Source organism: Ochotona princeps, chromosome 22 (assembly GCF_030435755.1).
Source record: "Ochotona princeps isolate mOchPri1 chromosome 22, mOchPri1.hap1, whole genome shotgun sequence".
Taxonomy (NCBI): Eukaryota; Metazoa; Chordata; class Mammalia; order Lagomorpha; family Ochotonidae; genus Ochotona; species Ochotona princeps.
In genome coordinates, this window is record NC_080853.1 from 7,909,059 (window position 1) to 7,936,936 (window position 27,878).

Sequence of the window (27,878 nt, forward strand, 5' to 3'; positions counted from 1 at the left end):
TCACACCCACTGGGCTCCACAGCAAGACGTGGCTCAGAAACTGCACCTGCCCAAAACTGCCCCTAGGGATGGAAAGGTGAAAGGGGACAGGCAGTCCTGGAACTGGGCAAAAATCACCACACACTGAGGTCTGGTTCACAGCAGCTGAGGATGCCGCAGGCAGCGAGTCCTGAGCGGCCCTTGGGAGGCCGCGCTGGGACCACAGAGGCTCCAAACTCGGCCACCAGCCCCGCCCAGCCCCAGGTCTGGGACTGGGGATGGGAGCGGGGTGGCGGCGGAAACTGCGGGATCACCAGGGTGGGACCTGCTGGACTTAGGGCCAAAGCCCCTCCTGAGCTCCTCCCCCATTCCTTCCCTCTTCCCCCGACCTCCTTCCCGTCCCTCCGCTGTATTTTGCCTCTCTTCCCTCCTCCCCGGCGCCCCCTGTCCCGCCACGTCCCTCACCTCCCTTCTCCGCCTCTCCCTCTCTGCTCCCCTCGCCCGTCCAGCGGCCCACATTTTCCATCCCCGCCCCGGGGGTGGGGTCCTGCTGCGCGGGCCGAGCCCTGGAGACCTCTGAGGGGCGGGCAGGGGCGGAGCGCGGGCGGGGCGCACGGGGCTACCTGGGGACCCTCGCGGCGCTGCCGCCGGGAAGTCCACCGCTGCCATGCCCTGGGCGCTGCTCTTTGGCCTGCTGGCCGCGACGCTGCTGCTGCTGCTACTCCTGGGCCGCCGGCGCGCGCGGTGAGTGTCTACTTCGGCGCGGGAGGCCCTGGGACCCTCCCGGAGGAGGGGGCTATGCCGAGCTGCCCTGCCAGGGAGGCTCAGGGTGGGAAGGAGGGGTGCGGGAAGATATGGGGACAGGGATCAGTCCCGTGGGGCTGGAACCACGCGCCGCCACACACACACACACACCCCGCGGAAGAAGAGATTGGGCAGTAAGAGTCTGTGGATGTCAGGAGTGGGTGCAGGGACAGCATGTGGAACCTGCAAGCTTCACGTGGGTCCAGCCCAGCCCTGCCTTCTGCAGTCCTATGTGGCGGCTTTGCCCATTACACAGATGGGAGGATTGAGGCCCTGGGAGCACAAGGTCTTGCACGTGACTAGCCATGGGGTCCGTTGCAATTTCGGAGCAAACTGGCAAACTCTTATGCCTCAGAGAGCACTAGGTCTTTTTCTTCTTATAAAAAGATTTTCAAAAACAACCGAACTGTGGGTAGAATAGTGGAATTTGAATTCAAACAAACATCCCGTCCCACTGAAGTTAAGAGCCTCTCCTGGCTGGCCCCAGTCCCCTTCCCTTCTTCCCTGGCCTGACTGCGGCTCCGCTTGGGTGGAACTTGCCAGATTTTGAAATATATATACTTTGGGTTACTTTGGGATTTACAGTAGAGTTACAAAGTTAGCCCATAGCATTCCTGCGGCACCCTCGCCTACTTCCTGGGTGCCCTGGGCATTTGTGCCTGTCCTGTTGTTCTGCAAGCTGGCTCTCGGAGCACTCATGAGTGGGAATTCAAGAGTTTCCCATTAGTATCTTCTTTCTGCTTCCCTTGCTTGCTTTTGTTGCTGTGTGTGTTCTGTCTCGGAGGTTTTCCAAAGTACTCCTAGATGTATTCATAGACATGAAACTGGGTAACAGAGAGAGGGGGCGCGCACATATTTTGAGGGGGGATGTATCTGGAGACACTGGGAGCCTTTTTGCTTCGAAACACCATGTCAGTTGAGTTTTCGAACAATACGTTCACTGTGTGTCTCCACCACCGCCACCCGCTTTTCGGGTGAAATTTAAAACCAGACATTCCGCCGTCTGCCTGAGAAGGGGGTAACGGCCTCAGGTCGTGTCCCGGGGAGGGACGGGCTGTCTCTCCCAGGTCTGGACACCATGCAGAGGGGTGTCCAGGCTGTCCAGTGGTCGGTTTCCTGCCAGGTCTTAGTTCTGATGTCCAGTCTGGGTGACGCACCACAGCCTCAGTAAATCGCTAAGTTTCTCTTTTCTCCTTTCACTTATGTCCCCATCACTGGCCTTTCTGCTGTTTCCGGCGTCCCTGCTGTGGCCTGCATTGCCCTGGTGGGGCTGGGGCGGCTGTGTGGCCACTGAGTGGGCCGTGGGTGGCCGGGGATGGGGGCGCTCTTGGCATGTGGAGACCCCTAGGACAGGTGGAGAAACCGTTTCTGCCTCAGTTGCGTGGTGTTCAAAACGGGGTGCTTGCAGAGTTAATGTTATTTTGGCTTGCTCATGCCATTGACTGATCTGCTGACCCAGTTTGTCTTTGGGACTGAGTGCCTTAGGAGCTCGGCAAGTGAGTATTGGGGACAACCGAGAGAATGGGGTTCCGGAAGCTTGAGGAGGCTCTGTCCACTCAGGAGCACTCCATTGGGCCCCACTGTGACCCCATTATCTCATTTTCTTTCCCCAGCTCAGCTTGAGGGTGAGGGCGGGGTAGTCTCTGGTCACCCTGGCTTCTAAAGGCCAGGCACTGCTCAGTGTCTGTCTGGATTCAAACCCTGGACTTCAAGAACTGGTTTTTCAAGATTTATTTGAAAGACAAATGACAGGGAGAAAGACATCTTTGGTCTGTTAGTTCACTTCCCAAATGACCACCCAGCCACGTCTGGGCCAGGCCGGAGCTAGGAGCCTGGTTTCTTGTCGGCGACGGGACTAAATGACCTAGACCATCTTCTGTTGCTTTTCCCAGGCATTAGCAGGGAGCTGGCCTGGAAGTGGAGTGGCCAGGACTCGAACTGGTGCCTTACTGGGCTGCTGGCATCACAGGTGGTGGCCCAGCCCACTTCACCATTACTACAGGCCCCAGGACGAATCCTTAATTCCCAGCAAACAGTATCCTGACTCTCTGCATGCGTTAGATGAATGCTCTGACCACGCCAGGATCACAGAACCTGAAATGTTCAATAATAAGAGCTGGAGCTGCCAGCTGGAGCCTATGGAGGAGAGACAAGCAAATGTCGGCCAGGGAGGCAGGTGCCCGCCGGTGCTACGTACAGGCTGACCACAATTTGGGTCATGACGAGCAAGGCGTTCCACCTCTGGGGCTCATTTCTTTCCCTTGACCAAGCCTTGGGGTGACCTCATCGCCCGCCTCGTGTAGCCAAGGCTTGGAAAGGTTTAGCGTCTTGCCCATGGTCCCTCAGGAGTCATATTCACATCTTGCCCACTTGTGAAGTCATGCTTGTCCTTGGAGACAACACTGCTTCTGCCAGCTCGCCATTGTTTTTTTTTTTTTTTTTTTTTTTTTTACCTGCAACACCAAAACCGTGGATTTTTTTTTTTTACTGTGAAGAAGTTTAATTATCAAGGAAAGGATGAAAAGAATAAGGACTCCCATGCTCCCATACTGTGACTGGACAGTTGTGAAAGCAGGTTTTAAAGATGTCTTCTTTCATTGCTGAATATGTCAAAATGCATGTCAAAAACCCCATGACACCCACAGTTCCAATATCCTGAGACTAACGATGATGATGATGATGATAATAATAATAATAACAATAATAATAATAATAATAGAGAACCCCAGTTTCTAGGATTCAGGATTCTGATTACTGCACAACTTGTTCAACCAGTTCTGCAATTGCTTTCTCCTGGGAGAGGGAAGCGTTCTGGGAATCTGACTTGTGAGCTGCTGGGGCTAATGCTTGGCCACAAGGGGGTCAGAAGCATCCTTCTTGCTTGCTGGATCTTCCTCACCTGGGCCTGGAGCCAGCCTCTCCAGCCCTCACCTGCGAATGCCTTGCTGTTGTGTGGCAGGTGCAGGGGGTTTCCTGGTTGAAGGCCCCTTTGCTGGGAGACCAGAATTGGAAGCGACACCAAGTAGGAATGCCTGGGGACTCCAGGGCAACGCCAGCTCTTGTGTGGGATGTGGGATTCTTGGGCACAGGGGGGCAGTTATAGATGGCCATCCACAGTGGGATTGCGCCCCTGGGGTGGGGGGTGTTGGGGGAACTAGGGAATCCCACACACAGGAACTGCTGATTTCTTGTGAAGACTAGGTAGGTCTAACAACCCAGACTCTGGGACAATGCTCTTTCTCCCATCCAAGTACTAACCACCACGTTGCAACTCCACCTCTCGGGCTGACCCCGCTTAGCTTCCGAGATCACACGAGATCGGGCGTGTTCAGGGTGATATGGTCGTAGACGACAATGCCCTTTCTAAACCTTACTATGGGTCCCCTCTGTCACAGAAAGGGAGCAATTGAGGCTGGCACCATGGATAAGCAGGTCAGAGGAACACGTTGCCAGCTGCTGTATGGGTTATAATCTGGGAGACAGATGTGGGAGGCCCAGAAAAAGAGCAGTAACCCTGGAGGCCCTGGGGGAAGGCCGGGGAATGCGTGTTGGGCTGGAGCTTAGGCTGACCTGGCTCAACGTGGTGGAGTTGCAAGACTGTACAGTGCCCCCTCCCCTGCCGCCGACCAGCAGCACTGAGGAGTGCCACCACTCTGGGTGGCAGGTGCTGTGGCCTGGAGTTGGCTCTTGTGATCCTCTTAGCAACTCCTGGAAGCGGGTGCTGCTCTCTGGTGGCCTTGGGCTCATCCTGTCTGACCTGTCAGCCTCCAGGGAGGCCCTGCCCCCAGGTTTGCAGAGGACTGGGAGTAATAACAGCACAGAGCAGGTGGCAGGGCTGGCAGTGAGGTCTGAGCATGCGAAGTAGGTGCTTTTCAAAGAGGACTCCAGGCCCTGGGATTGAACTCCAGGGGGGGAGAGTTGAAACAGATGTCTGAGCGTGCCTGGGTCAAGTCCGACGTCTCCCCACCCTAAGCTGGCAGGGCCCCAAGAAGTGAGAGTGTCAGGCCGGAGACCGCAAACCCTGAAATAGCCTCCTCTGGGCCTGCTAGCCGCCACGCAGTCACCCTGGAATGTGGCCTGGACCTGGGTTGAAGGGGTGGAGGGAGTCACCAGCCCTATCGGGGTAAGGGTGGGAGTATAAGGGGACAGGCTCCTGGCTCCCAGTTTCCTGCCTTTGTTGGCATCTCCTCAGGATTTAGCCAGGGAAAGAGAAAAGCTGCCAGAAATAACATCGGCTCCTGGGGATAAAGGGCAAGAAAAGAAAGCCTCTCCCGCTCCCGGAAAAGTTGCAAGGAGCTGAGGCCCAGCTGCCTCTCAGTGTCCCCGCCTGCCAACGGGGACACAGACCATTGGGGGGCCGGGTATGGCTTGGGGCAGGGGCAGCATCTAGAGCTGTACCCAAAGGGGTTAGAAAGCCTTTGGCAGTGGGCTCCACACCTCTGTGCCTCAGCGTCTGCCTCTGGAAAGTGGGCCTAGCAGTAATAGCCCCCTCCCCGGAAGGTAAAGTGCGTTAAGGAAAGTCAAGTGCTTATTAGTGCAGTCCTCCCACAGTCAGGAACGCATGAATATTGGCCAGCAAGCAGAACACCGGTCAGATAGCTGGCACTCAGTGACTGGCACCTTGGGGAGTCTCATTGGCCCGGCTCCCCAGCTGCACTGTGGTTGCTAGTAGGTGCCAGATGCTCTGTTAAGTGCGCGGTCACCCCTTCTCTCCCCACTGCAGCCCCGTGCGGTCAGTAGCTGGTTGGTACACCCATTTGACAGATAGGAAACTAGAGGCTAGAGGAACCAAGGCACACAGCCAGCAAGAAGCAAGACTGGGATTGGGAGCCAGAAATGTGGTGCTCAGGTCACTAGGCCCTCCTGCCTGTCAGGCAAGCCTTGATGCCCCCTGTCCAGTCTTCTGGGCTCTTATCTGGGCTGGCTGGAGATGGGCGCGCACTGGCCCGTAGGCTACTCCCCTCAGAGTGCCACACTCTGCCACAAGAACACGAGGAGCCTTCTAGAGAAGCCCCCCTAACTTGGGCTGTAGGAGGTGAAGACAGCCGTAGCCCATCTCTGGTCCCCAGGTCACCTCTTTGAGATTGGGGAGCATGCAAGCGTGGTGGCGGTTGACACACACCTCCCCCCCCCCCCCGCTCCACGCCTCCCCCAGGTGCTGCTGCCATCTGCATTCTCCCCGGCCATCACCTGCCCTGCCTTTCAGCTTTGTGTTGCACAGGCTGGCACCAAGGGAGCAGGAGGCACAGTGACGGGGGGAGCTGGGGAAAAAGTCTGTGCTGGTTGAGGAGCCAAAGCCCCCCAAGTTCGGAAGGGGGAGTTGGGTGCCAGGTCTGGTCAGTGTGGGGCTTCTGCTCCCCCCACAGTGGCACTCTGGTGGTCAGCATGGTCTCCCGTCAAGTCCCCTCCCTTATGCTTGGCACAAAAAACGCTCGCTTTGACCTTCAGATCCTCGTAGTCCATGGGGTTACCTCCAACACTGTCACTCACCTCTCAACTCTACGTTTTCCACTTAGACTGCTTTGAAATCCTCCCCAAATATGTTGGTGCCCAAGGGCCTTGACACTTGCTGTCCCCACTGTCCATCATGTGCTCACTCTTCCAGAATGCCCCTTCTCACCCCACAGAGCCCCTCTTTGGCCACCTTCTGTAAATTATCCCCCACACTGTCTTACCTCTCCCTTCTTTTTTCTTCAATGAGACAGAATTTGCATGTCTAATAGGTCACTCTACTGGGGCTTTGTGGTGTGGTGGGTTAAGCTGCTGCTTGCAATGTCAGCACTGAAAATGGTAGCTGGTTCATGTGCCGCTTTCCGCTTCTGACCCAGCTCCCTGCTTAGGGCCTCAGAAAACAAATGGAAGATGGAGTGCCAGGTCTCCTGGCCTAACCCTCACCCTGGCCTAACCCTCACCCTGGCCTAACCCTTACCCTATTGCAGGCATTTAAGCCGTACATCAGTGGCTGAGAGGAGCTCTCTCCTTGCTCTGTAACTTTGCCTTTCAAATAAATCCTGAACAAAAATGCTCTTGTGAGAGCGTGCGATGCTGCGGTTTTCAGTATACTCACGGGGTTGTGTAAGCATCAGGATGCTCTTATGCCACATGGTTTTTTTTATCACTCCTGAAAGAAGCCATTCCCCAAGAGCAGTCCCTCTCTGTTGCCTCTCCTCCTGTGCCACTGTCCCGTGTCTGTGCAGCTGCCTGCTCTGGAGGAAGGCCACACACGTGGGCAGCCCTTGTGTCTGGCTCCTGTCATTTGGTATCGCGTGTTGAGGGTGCGTCGTGCGATTGTATGACTCAGCCCTTGTTTCTTTGGGTGAGCGAGCAATACGCAGCGGTGTGGGGTATGCACCCGTGGCTCTGAGGTTGGGCATGGCTGTGTCCATGTCCAGCTCCTCCGCATGCTGTAGCAGTGTGAGCAGTGCTGTGTGCAAGGACTTGTGTTTGCCGTGCTTTAGCACGGGGGAGGGGGCAGGGGTTACAGGTAGGGATCCAGGCTTAGAGGAGTGGCCGCTCTGGCTCCCATGCAGCTACATCGTCCCACAGATCCCCCAGCGGTGTCCAGGGTTCTGGGTACTCCACATCCTGGCCATCATGCTTGTCTTTCATTTCTGTTGGGGCCACCCTCGTGGACAAAGCGGCGCCTCACAGTGGTTTGAGTTCGCATTTCCGCAGGGGCTAGAGCATCTTTGTATTGGCCGTTTGCGAATCTGCTTTGGAGAGTGTTCAAATTTGTATATTTTTCAACTTGGGATGTTTATCTTTTTGAGGTTGAGTTTCCTTGTTTTCTTATGGTGGTTTTGACTCCCTGACAGAGTTTTGCTTTTTCTATATATATAAGATTTATTTTATTTATTTGAACAGCAAAGATACAAAGAATGATATGTTCCATCCACTGGTTCACTCCCAAATGTCCACAATGGCTGGGGCAGGGCCAGGTGGAAGCCAGGAGCCAGAAGCTTCTTCCGTGTCTCCCACATGGGTTCAGGAGCCCAAGGACTTGGACCGTTGTTTGCTACCTGCTCAGGCACATCAACAGGGAGCTTGATGGGTAGTGAAGCAGCCGAGACTTGAACCAGAGTCTAGATGGAATGCCAGCACTGTCAATGATGGCTTTACTCATTGTGCCACAACATTGGTACTTTTTATTTTGCTTTTGTTTGCTTGTTTGCTCCCTTCTTGGTACGTGAGTCCCTCTTCCCCATTCCCGGAGCAGGTCGCTGGCGAGTGGATGAAATCTGAGTGAGAAGCCCTGTGATGACTCACTGACTGACTCATTTGTTCGGCAGATGCCCGTGGCTCTGACAGCTCACTGTAGCATGGGTCTTGGATGGGTGTTGGGTGTAATAGCTTACTACATCACTGGGGACCGCTGCTTCCTGTATTGCAAGACTGGTTCACGCCCCCATCCTGGCTGCTGATCCAGCTTCCTATAGTGCATACCCTGGGAAGAGCAGGTGCTGGCCCAGCACCTGAGACCCTGCTACCCACGTGGGAGCCCTTGGTTTCTGACTTAGCCTGGCCCAGTCCTGGCTGATGGGGGCATTTGGCGAGTGAACCAGCAGATGAAAGATTCCTCCTTGTCTGACTCTCTACATTTCAAATAAGATGAAAATAAACAATAATAACAAAAAAAGCCCACAAGGGTTTTATCTTGGGGTTTAGGGTCTCCTGGGGATGCGTATTACAAAGCCTGTTTTGGGGCCCGGCATGGCCTAGTGGATAAAGTCCTCGCCTTGACTGCACCGGGATCCCATATGGGTGCCGGTTCTAATCCCGGCAGCTCCACTTCCCATCCAGCTCCCTGCTGTGGCCTGGGAAAGCAGTCAAGGATGGCCCAATGCTTTGGGACCCTGCACCCGTGTGGGAGACCCGGAGGAGGTTCCTGGTTCCCGGCTTCAGATCGGCGCGCACTGGCCGTTGCGGCTCACTTGGGGAGTGAATCATTGGATGGAAGATCTTCCTCTGTCTCTCCTCCTCTCTGTATATCTGACTTTGTAATAAAATAAACAAATCTTTTTAAAAAATTAAAAAAAAAAACAAAGCCTGTTTTGTGGTCCTTGAATAGCCCCTCCCTCACACAGCTGGTGGGGGTGGGATGAGGCTTGGCCGGGGGTGGGGTGTTCAAGCGTGTTCAAGTTGGCGCATTTTGGGACTCTTATTGCTGTGAAACAAGGCACCGCATACTGAGCCTCTTCAGCAGACGCTCCTGAGATGCCATCCCTGCTCCCGCTGCCCAGATGCCCCCTCCCGCTGTGCCCTCCCCTTCCTTGCTTGATCAAGGTAGTGACCCCCACTGGCTTCCGCAGGCGACCTGGTGAGCCCCCTCTGGATACCGGCACCATTCCTTGGCTGGGTCATGCCTTGGAGTTCGGGAAGGATGCCGCCGGCTTCCTGGCACGGATGAAGGAGAAGCATGGGGACATCTTTACTGTATGTACCGCGTGTGCCCCCTCGTTGGGAGGGAAGTTAGCAGCTGGGCGCACAGCGGAGGTGCACTGAGGCCTTGCGCAGCCGCCTGGGCACCAGTCTGCCCGCCCACCCTCTGTGCCCTGCTCCAGCCAACTTCCTGTCTACGCACTGTACCTCCAGTGCTTCTCGGTGTCCTTGCCCCGCACACTCCCCTGTCCTCTTCATGACTTCAAGCTATGCCTGCTTCAATGTCTGTCCAGGACTTACACATCCATTCAGTGGATCTCCATCCAACTGTTCAACTCCCGTCTGTCCCACATCCACCTGTCTGTCTAACATCCACTCTTCCAGCCTTTTTCACAGTATCTGCCCAGCATCCTTCCTTTGTTTCTTCATTCATTGCACGTCCATCACACCTCCATCCACCATCTCCCTGGGCTCTGGTCCAGCAGCTCTCTACTCATCGAATATCCTCTGTCCACCATGCACCCAGTACCCATCCAGTTGGTTGCACCTGTGTATCTGTTACTCAGATGGACACTGAGCTGTGAATACACTCAATCTCTGATGTCTGTCCACTCTGTCCCTACATCCCTCCAACATCCACTCAAACAACTGTCACCCCTTCCTCCACCTGCCAAGCCTCTGACTTCCATCCATCCTTCAGACGGTTTGCTCAAGATCACGTAGCACCTGTCATCCATGTCCTGAACACTCATTCATACATTCAGTTCCTAACCAAATTCCTAACCTCACCCATCTTTCCATTCAAGATAGATTCATTGATCCATCTTTCCACTCCCCCCCCCGGTCATTGTACCCACAGGGTTTACTGAGAAGCCAGTCAGCTAGCTATGTCCTTCCTCTCCTCTCCCTCCTCTCCTCTCTTCTCCTCTCCTCTCCTCTCCCCTCCTCATCCCTGCTTTCCTCTCCTCTCTTCTCCTCTCCTCTCCTCTCATTTCCTTCTTTCTGTCACTTGCATCCATCCATCCATCCTTCCATCTATCTGTCCATCTGTCCATCCAAGACAACCAAGATGGCTGCCTGAGAGGGAGTGTTTGGTAAAGCACTGAGACCCGATGCCAGCTGCTTTGCCACTCACTTCTCAGCTTGGGGGTCTTCTCTGAGCCTCACAAGTTTAGCTATAAATGGGCAAGTGATGGTACCTACCCTGCAGGGTGGTGGAGAGGGGAAGGCAAGGCCGTGCTGTCTGCTCAGTGTCTGGCCCGTGGGGAGCATGACCAGCGAAAGCGGCTGTTTCTCACAGTGACACCCCTCGCTCTGGCGCTGTTGGCTCTCCGCAGGTGCTGGTGGGAGGCAGGTATGTCACCGTCCTCCTGGACCCGCACTCCTACGACACGGTGGTGTGGGAGCCTCGCACCAGGCTGGACTTCCACGCCTACGCCACCTTTCTCATGGAGAGGATTTTTGACGTGCAGCTGCCCCATTACAACCCCAGCGATGAGAAGGCCAGGATGAAACCGTGAGTGCGGGGGGATGGTGCCTGCTGCTGTCCGGGTAGGCCAAGTCCTGAGGGCTCTCTTGCATCCAGTGCAGGTATCCAGTAGGAACATTCTGTTTGCGAAGATAAAAACAGAGCAATCCAACACTCCAAGAATACTTTGATCCCTGTAGCTGATCCTTGCAGGAGGCACCCTTGATGTTAGCGTGAGCAGTTAGATGAAGCCAGACCCAGGTTCAAATCCCTTCAGTTCCCACCCCCTGAGTCTGTTTCCTTACCTATCGAATGAAGGCAAATAGGTAGGAATGACTTTTCTGAGTCCTTTCTCGAGGCCCAGAATCACACAGTGGCTCGTTGGCCTTCCCAGCTCAGGAGGCTGTGTGACGTGCAGCCCCATTACACAGCTGAGGACGTGGGTTCAGAGATGTGACTGCCCTCGGACACCCACTGAGCAAGGAGCAATTGGATCGCCTAGATGACTTGCGAGGGGCCAGCATTTGGTGCAGCACTCGGGAGACTCCTCAGGGCACCCGCGTCCTGTGGCAGAGCACCTGGGTTCCAGCCCCAGCTCTGCTTCCAGTTCCAGCTTCCTGCTAACGTGCATCCCGGGAGGCAGCAGGTGATGGCACAGTTACGTGGGTCCCTGCCACCCATGTGGGAGGCCAGGACGGAATTCTGTGGTCCTTGTCCCACTGCTGCAGCCCTCTGGGGAATGAACCAGGGGATGGGCGATGGGGGATCTCTGTCTGGCTCTCTTTTGGATTTTCAAATACGTTAATTAAATGGATATTGTTTAAGGTGACTTTTAAAAGGAGGAGACATTAGCTCTGCACTCATTCAGCTGACATCTGAGGGCCTTCTGTACCTTGTCACTGGCCTGGATGCAGGGGCAGCCTGGTGATGACCACCTCGCCCCTCCCCTGCCCATGCCTGCCACAGGCAGGTGTTTGAAAGCTTTCACTTCCTAAGATTTATCTATTTTAAAGTTAGATCTTCTATCTGCTGGTTCACTTCCCACATGGCCACAATGGCCAAGGTAAAGCCAGGAGCCCAAAATTCCCTCTGGGTCTCCCACAGGAGTGTCAGGGGCCAGGGACGTGGGGACATTTTCTACTGCTTTTCCAGATGCATCAGCAGGGAGCTAGACTGGAAGTGGAGCAGCTGGGACTTGAACCTGTGGTCCAGTGTGGACTTCACAGGTGCCAGCTCACTCCACTCTACCAACATGCTGGTCCTCACAGGGGCGTGTGCATGCCTGTGCATCAGCCTCGAGTTGGGAATTTCTGTTCTTATTCTAAGGATGAAGAACATGAAGGGACTTGCCTGAGGTCTGCTGCTAATAAGTGACGGGGCTGGGATTTGAACCTGGGCCTGCAGACCCCTTCGTCCTTTTTCCTCTGCCCGAGCTATGGGACCAGTCAGAGCCCACAGAGCTCACAGGCCCAGGTGATCTTCAGTGATCTGTGTGCAGGAAGAACCCAGGGTGTTAGCAAGAGTATCAAGAAACTTCTCTGTGGCAGGACAATAGAAGCCAAGGTGCCAGGCGCATGTGGAGTGCACACATTGGCCGGTGGGTGTCACTGAGCCTGGGTGTCCTGTCTTCTCCTGTCCCAGGCTGGCTCCCTGGAGACACAGGGAGTCCCCATCCCCTGGGAGGACTCTGCTGTCCTCAGTGTTGGCTCCAAGAATGTCTAGAAATTCCTCACGAGCTTGTGTGAGGGCTCTCAGACATGGCCTCCACCTTTGTTGAGAGCTGTTGTCTCCACTGAGGACCGGTGTTTGGAGTGGAGTAAGCGGAGCAGCTGGGTCAGGGTCAGTCCCAATGCCCGCACCTGTCTATGGAGCACTTGCAATGTGCCAAACCCTTCACGTCACATGAGTTCACGTGGATCATGTCTCTTATTTATTTGCCAGTGCTCAACATGAACGTCCAAAAGCCACTATTTCCTGGGAATTCACGTATCTCCTCTGAGAGATTTCCCAGGTGAATTATCCAAGCATCTCAGGCTAACTCAGGGATCCATCCTTCTCCCAGTCAGCAGGTGGTGAAAGAGCTGGAGCACACCACTGTTCTTGCTGTGGCCACCAGGTGGCGCTGTGCTCCACCCTGTGATGGTAGGATGGATCCCTTGCTGGTCTCGCTCTATGCACAAGAGCTGGGAGAGCCTGGGTTCCTTTCTTTCACGTCTCCTAGTCGAGTCCTCAATCCCAGGAGTTCAGCATCAGGAAGGTCTCCCAGCTTTCCACTGCAGGGAGAGAACTGGCTCCTTCCTTCCCAGGTAGGGCGAATGATCCCAGTGCAGAGTCAGTCCGTGCAGTTGGAAGGATCTGTCATTGCCCACCGTCCACTTCCAGGCTGTGTGGCCTGGAGCAGATCACTTTCCTCTCTGAGCCCAAGTTTGTCCGTTTGTAAAGTCAGTGTCGTAAGAGCAACGATTACCCCTTAGATTTATCCGAAGAGGGAATGAGATAATGACACTTAGCATGGCAAACGGTAACTGCTGCCCGTGACTGGCGATGATGGTGCTGAAGGCGTCATCTTGGTTAAGCCAGCCTCCTTCAGGCCTGGTTGTCGGCAGCTTTGGAGGAGAGGTGTCTGTGGCGGGTGGGGAGATGGGGAGGCATGTGCCTTGGGAAGCCGATCGCTCACATTCATGGTTCCCTGCCTTAGGACTCTGCTCCACAGAGACCTGCAGGCGCTCACAGAGGCCATGGACAGCAACCTCCGCACAGTCCTGCTGGGCGATGCAGGTGGCGGCTGGCATCAGACGGGGCTGCTCGAGTTCGCCTACAGCTCTCTGCTCAGGTGAGCTCGCTGGCTCTAGGCTAGTCACCAGTTGCAGGGCCAGGGCTGCACAGGGTTGGCGGGTGGGGGAGGTGGCCTGGAAGGCCTGGGGCAAAGGCTATTAGGAGATATGGTGTCCCTGTCGGCACACGCGTCTCCCTACCCCCGACCCCGAGCAGCTGGGACTTGCTAAGGAGACACCAGTGGACACAGGCCTCAGGTCATGTGGAGTGGGAGCAGAGGAAGCAGAGACCACCGTGTCCCGTGGTTTCCCCACTTTGGGGTTTCACAGACCACGCAGACAGGACTAGGGCAGGGGGAGTGACCAATCTAAGACCCTAACCTTGTCAATTTGGACTAGAGATGGGCTGTTCTGCCTCCCATTGTGGAATGCAGTGGGAATGGGCACTCACAAAGCTGCGCCTCCAGGGGGAAACGGAGAGGGACCAACATGATGGAGGAGTCCCTGCAATGGAGGGCCAGCATCCAGGGGCTGTTGCAGCCAGATGGACAAGGACTCCAGGCTGAAGACTGGGTGTGACTCACTGACCGCTCCCTGACCTGCTTCTGTCCACACCCATTTGACAGAAGAGAACACCGAGGCTCAGTAGCGCCTAAGTCATTTGCCCCGGGGTCCCTAGCTGAGTTGGCGCAGGGCTGGCTCCCGAGTTTGCAGAGCCAGCCATGAACCCCTGTGTGTGGAAATGAGGCCCCTTCCTCTCCTCGCACACTGGAGCTCACAGACAGCAGCCAAGGCTGTCACTGGTCTGGTCCTGGAAGGGTCTAGAAGCATCTCCCAGACTCCCAAGGACTGCGGCTACCTCATGTCCGCGTGCAAAGGGAGAGACATCGGGTGGGAGGCTGAGAGGCAGGGGTGAGATGAGGGTGGAGCATCTGCGGACAGCAGGTGCTTCTGCCGCCCCTCACCCCGCGGCACACTCCTGGCCGCTTCTGCCCCTCGCGGGGAGTACTGCTCCCTGGCACCCCTGGCATCGCCCATGTTCCCATCTCCACCCATGCTCCCACCTCGCCCCCCGCAGCTCCTCCGGCCCACGCTGGTTTTCCCTGCGGCGCCGAGCGCCCTCTAGGGGCTACACGTGCTGCTGCTAACCACGCCCGGGGAGGATGCCTTCCTGGCTGGGTTGGGCGCGGAGCTGCGCTCAGTCCTGTGTGGGTGGGCAGGTGTGAGCTCCCCGACCCTGCCGGCATGGAGGCTTAGGTTGCGTAAGGGAGCTCTGGGAGAAAGCAGGGAACAGGAGTTGTGGCCTGGAGGGCTCTGAGGTTGGAAGCATAACGCCCACCATTCTCTCCCAATCTCTGGGTTCCCAGAGTAAGAGTCTAACCAGCCATCCGTGGTCCCCCTGCCGACCACATCCAGCTGTCATCCATGTTCATGCCTGACTGTCCACTGAGCAGTCTAGCACCAGCAGGAATAGCAGGAGTACTTCAGGGAAACGAATGAAGGAAGAAGCACTTGGGCCTCCATGAGGGTGTGGCCGCGAGCGTCCAGGGAGGCCCACGGGCTGCTGTTGCTGTCGCCAGGGCCGGCTACCTGACCCTGTACGGAGTGGAGGCTTCACCACGCACCGAGCAGAGCCAGACTCAGGACCGCACCCACTCGGCCGAAGTCTTCCACACCTTCCGCCAGCTCGACCTGCTGCTCCCCAAACTGGCTCGAGGCTCCCTGTCGGCAGGTAAGCTCCGTGCAGGTCCCCGGGGACTGGTGGGGCCTCCCCAGACAGCCATCAGACACAACATGGGCAGGAGGACCATGGGATGCCTGGGACGTGGTAGGATTCCTGTTGCTGGGAAAACAGGACTTAGACCAGAGCTAGAATTTCTGAGCCAGCACAGAGCGGGACATGAGAATCATGGGTGTGTGTGCCTTATCATTTTTGCATGTTGTTCATGCTTATTGTAAAACAATGAAAGACTTTTCTACTTGCTTCCCCCGCCCAACCAAACATCCTCCTCCACAGAGGTAGCCAGTGTTGTTAGCTTGGAGTAGATCCTGGCAGAACTTTCTCTAAGCAGGTAACTACGCACACAGGTGCAGAATTGTCTGTTGTCTTCTTTTTAAATACGCAACTTTGCACTTTAAAAAAAAAGATTTATTTATTTGAAAGGCAGAGTGACAGAGGAACAGACAGAGAGAAACCTTGCTTTCACTGGTTCACTCCCCCGAGTGGCCACAAAGACTGTGGCTGGGCCCTAGTCAGGAGGCAGGAGCCCAGAACTCTAGCCAGGGCTCCCAAATGGATGGCAGTCACTTGTGCTGTCTTCCCAGGCACACAAGCAGCCAATTGGATTGCAAGTGTAGCAACTGGGACTTGAACAGGCGTTCCAGGCGATGCAGGTGTCACAAGCCCACTGCTCTCCAATGGAGGCAGTGTCCTGTGCTCTTGTGACGTAGATGTGCCATGCAGGAAGAAGTACCCTGTCGTGAAGAGCCTCACTGAGCATTTCCACATCAGCGTGGAGCAAAATTCTATCCCACTTGCTTTTGGGTCCATAGAGAGGACTTGGTGTTGGTACGGATTCTGTGTCCCGGCGCCGTGGGGCTCCTGGACCACTGCGTCTGAGACTTCCCTATGGAGAAGGGTCCCCTGGGGGTAGGTAGGGGTCTTGGTTAATAAGGTGTGTTCTGAGCCTCACAGGGTCCATGTGAAATCAAATCTCCCATTGCTGAGTGTTGTGAGAAAGCTGAGCGGAGCGTGTGTGTCGAGGGTGCAAGTTCTTGCAGCAGAGGCTTGCTGTGCTCGCTGCTGTTTGCATCCTTGCTGGTAACCTGGGGCTGTTACTGCTTCCTGCCCCAGCACCTCTCTCTGAAGGGAATGATTAAGGCCGACTCGGGCTCTGGTGGTCTAGAGGCTTGAGGTGGTTTTCTAATTCCACCTCCTCGCATCTGTGTGGTCTGTCTCTGCCTCAGTGATCTCATCTGTAGAATGGGCAGAGTGGTAGGATCTTCCTCAGAGAGTGACTGTTTTCTGAGAGAACAGAGAACACTGTTTGCCGAGGGCTGCTGTGCGCCAGACCAGCTTAAGCTCTTTGGAGTTCAGGGTTCAAAGCGCTTCTTTGTGGGCCCCCTTATTCCTACCTGCTTTAACAAGAAGCACAGGTGAACAGTCACTGTGAAAGAAGCAGAATGTTGCCATTACTATTCCAGAGGCACGAAGTAACAGTATCTGCTCGCCCAAGCCCAGCTCCCCGAAGTAACAGTATCTGCTCGCCCAAGCCCAGCTCCCCGAAGTAACAGTATCTGCTCGCCCAAGCCCAGCTCCCTGGAAGCCCATGGTTGCCTGCTCACACGTGCACAGACCTGTGAGCTACTGGTTTATTCCCCCAAATGGATGCAAAAGCCAGGGGCCAGGAGCCAGGAACCCCATCCAGGGGTCCCACGTGGGTGGCAGGGGTCCAAGCACTTGGACCACCTCCTGCTGCCTCCCCAGGCGTGTTTGCAGGGAGCTGGAGGGAAACAGAATAATCAGAACTTGAAGCAGTGCTCCAACAGGGGATTTTGGCATCACAAGCTGTGGCTTAGCCCACCAACACACAGCACCCCCACAACACCCCCCAACACACACACACACACACACACACACACACACACACACACACACTATTTTCTATGTTCTCACAAATAGAAACAAATGCATTGTATATCTGTCTCTGCGTGTTTAGGACGAGAGATTCTATCTAATATTTGCAACATGGAGATTTTCTAACTGTACCCCATGGTCCTTGGTTAGCATCAAGTCTTTTACAGGAATTAGCCTGTGCTGTTCAACAAGAGAAATCAATGACAGAGATAAGAATGGGTAAAGAAAGAAAACCATCCCTGTTTGCAGATGGTCTGATCCCGGACCTGGCAAACCCTAGAAAATCAATGATAAAAACGACTCAGGCAATAACAGGGACCAGCAGAGCTGCAGGAGGCGAAATGGAACAAACATGCAGATATCCTCCTAGCTTGCTGGCTTTGCTAGACTTTGGTAAACTGGATTCTTTACTTCTTTTTTTTAAAGATTTATTTATTTTTATTGGAAAGGCAAATATACAGAGAGGAGGAGAGACAGAGAGGAAGATCTTCCGTCCGATGATTCATTCCCCAAGTGACCACAATGACCGGAGCTGAGCCAATCTGAAGCTAGGACCCTGGAACTTCCTCCAGGTCTCCCACGTGGGCGCAGGGTCCCAAGGCTTTGGGCCGTCCTCCACTGCTTTCCCAGGCCACAAGCAGGGAGCTGGATGGGAAGTGGGACCACCGGGGTTAGAACCAGTGTCCTTATGGGATCCCAGTGCGTTCAAGGCAAGGACTTTTAGCCGCTAGGCCACGCCGCCGGGGCTTCTTTGCTCTCTTCTTTTGCTATTATACTGTTGCGTTGTGCTTCTACCTAGTCTAGCATCTACTAGTTTTATTTCTCCCTGACAGCTTCCTAGAGGAGGGTCAAAGGCCATACACAGATTTTCTGTTAGCTTTTTGCCACACCATTTCTCTCACTACCGAGCGATTCGTGTGATTCGTACACCTCCCCAGGTCTAAGGAGTCTGCATTGTCCCACCAGATGTTACCTGTCTTCTCGTGTGCCAATCTTATGGGCAGAGGCTGGTGACACACTGTTTTAATGTGCATTTCCTACAACCTTGTCAACACACGCTTACCAGCCTTTAAATCCAAGCATCAAGGGGGGTGTGGCTTTCCAGGGCTTTCCCTGACTGCAGTAATGAAGCAGCCGTTTGCATTTCTTCTAGCCCTGTCTGTGTGATCCTTTTGGAGGTAACTCTTTGCCTTCAGGAATCCTGTCTTCCCTTCCGGGAGGTTAGTTTGGCCTTGCTGATCAGGAAACCCACACTCAGAAATTAAACCATTTGTCTTAGACACAAAACAGAAACTTTACAAAATCCCTGTGCGTAGGAAGTACCTGCCGTGTCCTCGCGCTTCTCCAGGGACTGTCGGGTTTCCCTCTTGCGCTGTCCCGGGCTGGGAGACCCTGGGCAGCCTGGGTAGGTGTCTGGGTAACTTCCATGTCTTCCTCGCCCCCTGGGGCTCCATGTGGGAGGGTTGTGTTTCCCAGTGTGGGCAGCAGGTGGCGGTGTTGAGGAGCCGGTGTTGGATTTGGGGCTGGGACCAGAGGCATGGGGACAAAGTTGGCCACGTTTTGGGATGAGAGGTTGGGGATGAGAAGGAGAGACGGTGAGGCCTGCAGCCTCTTTGGGCACATCCTTTGTTCCCACCCTTTCATTTCTGGGCCGTTATCCTGCTCAGATGCCTGCACACGTGTGCAAATAGGCAAAGGTCCTCAGTGTCGTGTTGCTCGGAACAGTGACACTGGAAATGACATGAATGTCCACCGGGAGGGATTATCAGACGTATATCCATATAAAGGCAAACTATGCAGCTGGGAAGCAGAATGCAGTGTTCTGGATAGGAAGAAATCTATGCCGAGAGGAGAGCAAGGTGCAGACTGGCTGTAACCCCGCCCCCCAGTGACGTGGTTTTACAGTGAGAGAGAGAGAGAGAGAGAGAGAGAGAGAGGATTTTGCTTTGGAGACAGTAGGGATAGGGTGGAAATAAATTTACTTTTTACATTATTTCCATTTGAATTACAGGTTGGTTTTTTTTTACTTTTCTTTTTTAAAATTAATTTTACGATACAACAATTTCCTTTTGTTACTGACCATGTGTATGCATTGTTTATGCCTCCCCCATGTTTTAAAAAGTAAATGTATTTCAGAAGAAAATTGGCCCTCTGGGGACCTTAGGCCATTCAGCCGGGTGCTTTCTTTAGGAAGCAGGGAGTGTGGTGGGGAGAGCAGTTAAAGAGAGCCCCGCGGCAGCTGTGACTTCCCGAGAGGTCAGGGCCAGGTGGCCCCAGATTTGGGGCCGGGGGGGGGGGGGGAATCTGAAACTCTCCTCCTGTGTGTTTCATCCCTGCAGGGGATAAGGACCTTGTGTGCAGCGTCAAAAGTCGCCTGTGGAAGCTGCTGTCCCCAACCACGCTGGCCACCCGAGCTCAGCGGAGCAGCTGGCTGGAAAGCTACCTGCTGCACCTGCAGGAGATGGGCGTGTCAGATAAGATGCAGGCACGGGCCCTGGTGCTGCAGCTCTGGGCCACACAGGTGGGCGTGGACATGTGCTGTGCTCGTGAGAGCACGTGTGTGTGTCTGTGTGTGTGACCAAACACTGCAAGCATATGTGTGAGCTTGTATGTGAGTAGGGGCAGGTGTGGCTGCCGTCTGCCCCAGGAACACAGCATCCATGCAATGGCCTTTGCTTTTCCTTTGGGAAAATGTATTAGGTTGCAGAGGAGTTTCAGGAGCAGCTTTGTGAATTTCTCTCAAGGCTTCACCAGGGTCCTCACTGGTGAACACTGACTGCCGTTTGCCTTGTCCCTGTCCCCCTTGGGGGTGACTATGCTGGGTAACCGGGAACGCGCTGCCGACAGCCAGGCTCTAGGCTCCGTCTCTTCTGTGGACATCTCCCAGGAGACGACAGAACAAGAAACAGTGTCAGGATGATTACTGCATATTCAGGACCATCATTCTGTTTTGTCCCTTGTCCCAGGCATCTCCTCTTGTACCTCTTGGCTTAGCATCTTGTCCAGGGTCACGTATTACGTCTACTCACTCTGTCTCTTTTGTTCTCTAGAGCCTGGAACCATTTCTGTGCCCTTCATGGGTTTTCGCGACTTTGACACTGAGACGTGCAGACTGTGGCTTAGAGGAATCACTGAGATGCTGAGGGCTCACTCCCAGCCTCCAAGGCCCTGCCTCACGTTGCTCCCTGCTTTGGTCATGGGAGGCAAGGGGGCAGCGGGGAAAGGAACAGGCATGAGAGACTGGAGGTGCTGATGTGCAGGATAGAAAACAGGGCTGGGAGCTGAGAGATCCAGGGGGTCTCCTGGTGGAGGAGGGGAGGCCTCTTGGTGCTAGACTTGGGAACTTGCGGGAGACACGGGGACAGTGTTCCATTCTGGGGAGACAGCCGGTGCAAAGGCCCGGGGGTGGGGTGTGCCAGGTGTTTAGGAATGGCCCAAGGTAGAGCAAAGCTGAAGGAAGAGACCACAGGACCCAGGCAGGTCCCCATCAGCCAAGGCCTGGACTTGTCTTTGGGTGAAGTGGGAACGCCCGAGGACTGTAAGTAGAGGAGAGTCAGGGTAGAGGCAGGGTCCCCCATGAGGACGTGGGGGTGGGCGTGAGAATCCTCCAGGCTGGGAGTTGAGGTCTGGGAAGGGGTGGAGGTGGCTTTGAGAAGTAGGGAGGAGGTGGGCTGAGGGGCAGAAGGGGGTCCACGCAGGACAGGCTTCCCTCCAGCCCCGAGTGGCCAGGCAGCAGGTGGTCTGCTGCTCTGCTCTGTCCACGTGCGTGCTGTCAGCTGTCAAGAGGCGCCCCAGCTGTCACATTTCTTTCTTCCCTGCCCGTGCCTGCCTTGCCTTCACCCTGCTCACCTCCTCGTGGTCCTGGAAAGGCCTGTGGCGGGGCATGCTGGGGCTGTGGGTTTCCCTTCATCTGCACCCCAGCTCAGCTGAATGAGGGGGCGGCCTCAGCACCAGGCACACACCAGGGTGGAGTTCCGGCTTTGCCGCTGCCTGGCGACCTTGAACCAGCCACCGCTTCTCTTCCCGGGTGTCTGTCTCACTCTGTAAAGAGGATGTAGGAAGAATAAGAGCTGCACTGGCTTAGCTTTGGCTTTTATTGCAAAATCATTGTAGATAAAGAAATTACAGAGCTAGCCCAGGCAGGTCAGTCCAGGCAGCACTACTTCCTGTGGCCACCGCAGGGTCCTCTCGTTGGCCATGATCTCCTGCTGACGAACATGGGTCCTGCTTGCAAGTGTTTGTTCTGACCCCTCCCTGCCGTGGCTCACCTGCGCCCTCCTGCCCATGTGCAGTTATGTCGGTTACAAAATGACTGCATCAGCAGCATTGAATGATGGTGTCATGCTCTAATGACTCACGTGGACAGGGCAGCCAGCTCTGGTAGACAAAGGCCTTCTCTCACACCGAAGCTAGTTGTGATTCCCCCCACATCCGGACCACTGGTGAACGCCGAGCAGCTGAGGCTGAAACGGGTCTAGGGATGTTCAGCGAGGGCGCATGCATCGGAGGCAGAGGCGGCAGACGCTTCCCTGTTTATTTAATCTGTTAGGAAGTGCAGAATGATCTTTGTCCGAAAAATGGATGGCTCCCGTGGTCATCCGTGATCCGTACTGCTTTGCCACACACACACACACACACACACACACACACACACGCACCATTCACTCCCCCAGTTATTCGTCAAAGGGGCCAAGAGCATTGTCACACACGAAGCCCGGAAGGAAATTTTGCCTCTTGGACTGCATTAAGGATGACTGTGCTTGAAAGCAGAGCTGTAGACGATGTGCCAGCCAGCTGCTGTGGCATAGCAGCCACTCAGCAATACTCGGTGGTGCATGCCAGTTAGCTCTGGTCTCACCCACTGGGCTGTGCTCCCCAAGTCTCGTCTACTTCTTGGGCTCCTGGGCAGGGGAAAACTCATGAGCTCTTGTAGGGCCTTGACTTTCAACCTCTGTTCTCCTCATCCTGCCTCCTTCCATTTGTCAAAGCCAGCTGCTACTGGCAGGCTTGAGAGCCGGGGCTGCCTCAACCGTGCCCTGGGCTTCAGCCAGGGCTGTGTCCACGGCACAGAGCGCTCCTTTCTGCTCCCTCGTGGCCTAACCGGCTCCTTCCCTTTGCAGGGGAACATGGGACCTGCCGCCTTCTGGCTGCTGCTTTTCCTGCTCAAGAACCCCGAGGCCCTGGCTGCCGTCCGCAGTGAGCTCGAGCGAAGCCTGGAGCAGCCAGTCTCGCAGAGGACCGCCCTTCCACAGAAGGTTCTAGACAACATGCCTGTGCTTGGTGAGACAGGCTAATCCTCCAAGACAGCCCCCAGGACTGGGCCTTTAGGGGTGCCCCACAGCCCCGCCCCTCACAGGGACTCCTGCCCTCCGGGATCCAACTGTCCCCCTGAGCCCTGCCTCACCCCATCCCGACTCAGCAACTCCACACCCATGGCCTCTGTCCGGGCTCATGGTCTCCACAGACTTCTGGTTGCAGGTGACAGAAAAGCCAACTTAAAAATGTGCTGAACAGGACAGGGACTTTAAAAATATGTATTATTAAGATTTATTTTTTATTGGAAAGGCAGATTTACAGAGAGAAGGAAAGACAGAGAAAAACATCTTCCACCCACTGGTTCACTGTGCAAATGGCCGCAACGGCTGGAGCCAAGCCAATCTGAAGCCAGGAGCTAGGAGCTTTTTCTGGATTTCTGGATTTCCCATGCAGGTGCAGGGGCCCAAGGGCTTTGGGCCATCCTCTATTGCTTTCCCAGGCCACTGGCAGGGAGCTGGATAGGAAGTAGAGCAGCCAGAACACGACTAGCGCTCATATGGAATCCTGGCATTTGCAAGGGGAAGATTAGTCAGTTGAGCCATCATGGTGGGTCCAGGACAGGGGACTATTTAGACAGTGTCACTAGGAAGTTCAGGGGTGTTTCCTTCAGGCACAGGTGGATCTAGGCGCTTGAACAATGTCACCAAGACTCACATTGGTTCAGACCCTGTCTCCAGCTGCCAGCAGCTTGAGGCCGACTGCCCTGGACCCGGAGGAGGACGTCCCTCTCGTGCCATTCCCTCCGAGTCCCAAGGATGCATCTCATTGGTTCTCCTTGGGTTGCATGCCCCATCCTGAATGAATCCTGGGGCTCAGAAGGCTGCTGAGATTGGCTGGGTCAGAGCCCCGCCCCAGCAGCTGAAAGTATGGACAGCCCTGGTCCCTGGGGGTGGGAGGGCTGGTCCCTCCTGGGGAGAATCAAGGAGCTCCTGCCCAAAGAGGAGAGTGTGCTGGGCTGGTGGAAGTCACTGCTGTTCATGGCCCCGCTTCCTCCCCAGCTCCTGAACTCCCAGACTCCCACCTTCCCTCCCAGCTTCTCTCAGAGTCAGGCCCAGAGCCCCTCATGTTGGGTAGTCTTTGATGGACCCCAAAGACCACATCTCATTGCTTCCCCGCCCCCCCTTGTGTGACCATGGGCAAGTCCTGCTGCCTCTCTGAGCTGCTTATCTTCCCTTGTGCAATGAGGGCAGGGGTAGCTTCAGAGCAGGTGAGAGGGCGACTCACTGACTCTCCCTTGCTCCCGCCCCATGCAGACAGCGTACTGAGCGAGAGCCTCAGGCTCACGGCTGCGCCCTTCATCACCCGTGAGGTCGTGACGGACATGGCCTTGCCCTTGGCAGATGGGCGGGAATTCGCCCTGCGACGTGGTGACCGCCTCCTTCTCTTTCCGTTCCTGAGCCCCCAGAGGGACCCAGAGATCTACCCAGACCCAGAGGTAAGTGCAGGGTGCCTGGCACATGAGGGGCAGTGAAGGGGGCAGGCCTGCCTCTGTCTGCTTGCCATGTGACCGCCCAGGCTGTGTCACCCAGTGCCGCCTCCCCGTGTCTGCTGCCTCATTTATAATATGGGCCTGATGGCCACACCTGCTGCTTCATAGGGTGGACAGGATGACCAAATGAGAGAAGGTGACGAAAAGGCCTTCCAAGTGCCTGACAGTGACCACTGATTGTCCTGTACCCAAGGGTTTCAACACTTTGCCCATTGGATGTTTACCAGATAGTAATCTAGGTCCCATACCACATGCTCATCCAGTCATTGCCCAACCCCCACCTATCCCATGCGTTTACCCATCACTGACAGTCATCTTTCTATCCATGCATGCGTACATCCATTCATTCATCTGTCCATCAGCTCATCTACCCATCTACTCCCATGTCCATCCATCCATCCATCCACGTACCACTCTATGCATCGATCCACACATCTCCTCCATCCGTTCATCCATCCATCACTGATACAGTCATTTACCCATATATACACAAATCCAAGATGAGACGAGATCAGGCGCGTTCATGGTGGTATGACCATAGACTATACACAAATCCATTCATTCATCTGTCCGTCAGCTCACCACCCCATCCATCCTTCCATCCATCCACCTGCCTACTCCATCCACTCATCCATCCACCTGCCACCAATTGACCCACTGGTCCATTCCTATCTTTTACCATCTTTTCACTCCTAGTCAATCCCTGGGCTCAAAGGCAATGCTAGCCTTACCACTCTGCAGTCTAACTAAAGGCAACTGGCATTCTCTCTTAAAAAAAAATGTGTTGTACATTAACAGAACAATATATACTTATCATAAAATGGAGGTTAAAAAACATACATTTAAAAGTAAAAAAAAAAAAGTTATGTCCCTTTGTCTCCAAAGACAAAGTACCTGAAGAATTCTTGAAGCTTGGTTTAGCGTGTGCCCTTGGAGTTGTCATACCCGGAACACACTCACATGCAGACAGATCCGTGCAATTTGAGATCAAACAGCATCTAAGGGAACTGCCTGTGTCGCTGCACAGCCAGCCACAGGAGGCCTCTCCTTGCCAGAACTCACAGCTCTTGGTTGGCCTTCACGCTTCCTCGGCCCTACGCCTTCCATTAACCAGATGGGGAGAAGCAGCCTCACGTAGTTTCCTCAGGGCCCACCTGTTGTGGGAGTGGAGCCCAAACCAGTCTTCTGACTGTTTTAGGCATTTAAGTACAACCGATTCCTGAACCCTGATGGCTCAATGAAGAAAGACTTTTACAAGGACGGAAAACGCCTGAAGAACTACAGCCTGCCCTGGGGAGCAGGGCACAACCAGTGCCTGGGACGGACCTTTGCCACTAACAGCATCAAACAGTGCGTGGGGCTGGTGGGATGTGGGGTCAGGGTGGAGCCTGGGGTGGGGTGGGGCCTAGTGGGCAGGGCTGGGCAGTGAGTGGGGGCCGGCTGGCTGCTTCTCCTCCCTGTGGTTGGCATGCCCACCCGACAACCCGAGGTGCAGCCTGGAGAGTGGTTTAGGGTTGAGCCGCCCCGTGGCCATCTGGGGAGCCTGTCCAGCCCACAGATCTATCTCTTTGTGTTTTTTTTTTCCAAAATGCATGCCAACCTAAAAACTGCAAGAGTTCACATAAAAGCCAGATTGCTGGTTTCATGTGAAATGATCTGATCTGGCAGTGGGTCATTCCCACCCAAATGTGGACATGTGTTCAGCTAACCACGGCAAATATACCTATCTGCTTAGCATAATAGCTGCATGTTCATAATAATATGTCATGTGCATCAGATGTATACCGTGAGCTGGGCAGTAGGTTAAGTAAGATTCATCTCGTCCTGACACTCCTGGGATGTGATTAAAACCCACATCTCCTTGCTACAGCTGACGGCGAACCTGGGCTAGAGAGGACAGGGCACATGGCAGAACGCCCAGTCTAATCTGTCTGTGACCCTGGGGATGAAGGCTCTGGGGGCCTAGGAGGAGGATGCTTGAGGCTCCCGGCCCCCACAGGCTGACCAGAGCCAAGCAGCTCTGCGCACCTCACGTAGTTTCCTCAGGGCCCACCTGTTGTGGGAGTGGAGCCCAAACCAGTCTTCTTGGGTCAGGTGGATGGGTGGGACACGGTGGCAGGGTGCGGGTGTTCTCGTGACCTGTAGAAGCACTGGCAGGGGCAGGAGAGAGACCATGCAGGGAGCTGGCCCCAGCTGGCTGGGGACAGTGACGACACCATGGGCCCTGCGGCGTGGCACACATGGCATGATGACAGCGTTCCTGCAGGTGGCAGTAGAGCACACTTGTCTTATTGAAGGCCGGTGTGTGGTGCAGCGTTCTCACCAATGTCAGGAAAGATCTGGAGAGACCCAGGGCCTGCTTCTGACCCCACAAAGACACCCAAAGGCTTCCAGGAGCTCAAGAAAGAGGTGGGGGCTGAGTGTGGGCTTGAGGGCTTGGATGAGTTGCAGCGCTCGGCCGGCTGCTTTAAGAGCCCAGGCTAAGGCAGCTGTGGTTGAGCTGCCTTCCACCCTGCATCATCTGTGGGATTGGGGGCTCCTCCCTCCCCAAAGAGCCTCTGGGGCCAGGTTCCATGGCTTCTCAATGTGAAGTCTGCAGGCTGCCAGCCAGAGGAATCCCACCCATGTGTGGCAGTGATACCCACCACAGCCCCCGAGCCTGAATTTACCCAGGGCTGCCTGACCTCAGTGAGTCCAGCAAATATGGAAGGGAGCCGAGCAAAGCCACCCAGTAGCTGCCAGGGGTGCCGGCCCCCTATTCCAGACGGACGCCCTCCCCCACTCCATCGCCGCCACCAATGCCACCATCTCTTTGCAGATTTGTGTCCCTAGTGCTGCTGCACTTTGACCTGGAGCTTCTTGACGCCGATGTGGAGGTGCCCGAGTTCGACCTTAGCAGGTATGGCTTCGGCCTGCTGCAGCCAGAGCACGAGGTCCCTGTGCGCTACCGCTTCCGGCCCTGAGATATGCCTGCGGTCACCTGATGCGGGACTGCCCTGTCTCCCACCATGCTGGCTGCCCTGGATCTGGAAGCAGGTGCCGCCCACCGTTTTTCCCTGCTTTTCTCTCAAGAAGCAGAACCCAGGGGAGGGGAAAGAGAGAACTCTGAGAAAAGATGAATGCAGGAAACGTGTGTGCAGCCCTGAGGACTCGGTGTTGCACCTGTACACCCAGGTCGGGCGTCTTCTGCCACCAGCATCCTCCTCTCACTGGCAAGAGCCACATAAGCAGATGGAAGTCCTCACTGCCAGGCCCTCAACATCCCTGACAACTGTGTGGTGCCATCCTCGGCCCTTCAGGCAGCTGTTGGCCACGGAGAGGCCAGTTGAAACTCGGCAGCATGTTCCTGATCATGGCACTCCCTTCAAACAGTTGCTTTCCCAGGCGTCCCATTTGCCAGATGCCGCCCTTATATTCCCTTCCCACGAGTGCTGGAGAAAGTGCAGGCAGGTGGGTGGGGTCTCCAGGCCGGTGCCTGCAGGGTGAGGAAAAGAAAAACACCCTCCCAGCATTGAACTCTGGGAAGCATAGCTGTGTCCTGCGATTATCAACACCAGTTGGGAGGGACATTCCCTGGGCCCTGTGGGAGGAGGGCCCCCAACAGGGTGGCTGCAAGGCACCTTAGGGCTCCAGAGACTTCTGGCCAGGCTAGAAAAGGCTGTGGGACTGGGGGCTTCTAGCGCAGGCACCAGCTGTTCTGTGTGAGAAACAGTTGCCGAAGTTCACGTCGCATCATCCTTGGTGGGAGACTCAATTCAAAGGGCCCCGCTTCTCTTGATCACTTGGAAGATTGGGTCATACCAGGCTGCCCTTGGCAAGGGTCTCTGAAGCTTGCTGTCTGGCTCACTGGGGTTTTGTTTTGCTCTGTTTCTGCATTTGAGACCCTGCTCTGACTCTTAGAAGCGACGATGGAGGAGGCGTGGAAGACGGGACAGCTAATGGGGCCTCATACCGAACTCTGCTCCCAGCCCAAGTACACCACCTTGAACATATCAGGGCTGCAGTCTTGGCCTTTAGAAGAAAAGCAGCTGA

At 55.2% G+C, this 27,878-nt stretch overlaps 1 protein-coding gene across 2 annotated transcripts; it reads left to right on the forward strand.

Moving 5' to 3' along the window:
* Positions 1–27,721, forward strand: PTGIS (prostaglandin I2 synthase). Of its 2 annotated transcripts, none has more exons than XM_058679391.1 (10): positions 1–243; positions 9,093–9,216; positions 10,500–10,678; positions 13,329–13,463; positions 14,985–15,136; positions 19,381–19,562; positions 22,162–22,321; positions 23,611–23,792; positions 25,045–25,196; positions 26,665–27,721. In XM_058679391.1, the coding sequence occupies exons 2-10, from the start codon at positions 9,187–9,189 to the stop codon at positions 26,807–26,809; spliced, it is 1,317 nt and encodes a 438-aa protein (XP_058535374.1). In that variant the 5' UTR covers positions 1–243; positions 9,093–9,186; the 3' UTR covers positions 26,810–27,721. The 2 variants fall into 2 exon arrangements, with proteins under 2 accessions (XP_058535374.1, XP_004585948.2); XM_004585891.2 differs by lacking the exon at positions 1–243 and adding an exon at positions 330–723.
* Positions 27,722–27,878: the final 157 nt, after the last annotated feature.

Bases quoted from the DNA above. Each gene is read 5' to 3' on its own strand.
- PTGIS (XM_004585891.2), top strand. From the start codon at position 647: ATGCCCTGGGCGCTGCTCTTTGGCCTGCTGGCCGCGACGCTGCTGCTG. The intron at 10,679-13,328 runs GTGAGTGCGGGG...TCCCTGCCTTAG, and splicing joins GAGAAGGCCAGGATGAAACC to GACTCTGCTCCACAGAGACC. The intron at 19,563-22,161 runs GTGGGCGTGGAC...TTCCCTTTGCAG, and splicing joins TGCAGCTCTGGGCCACACAG to GGGAACATGGGACCTGCCGC.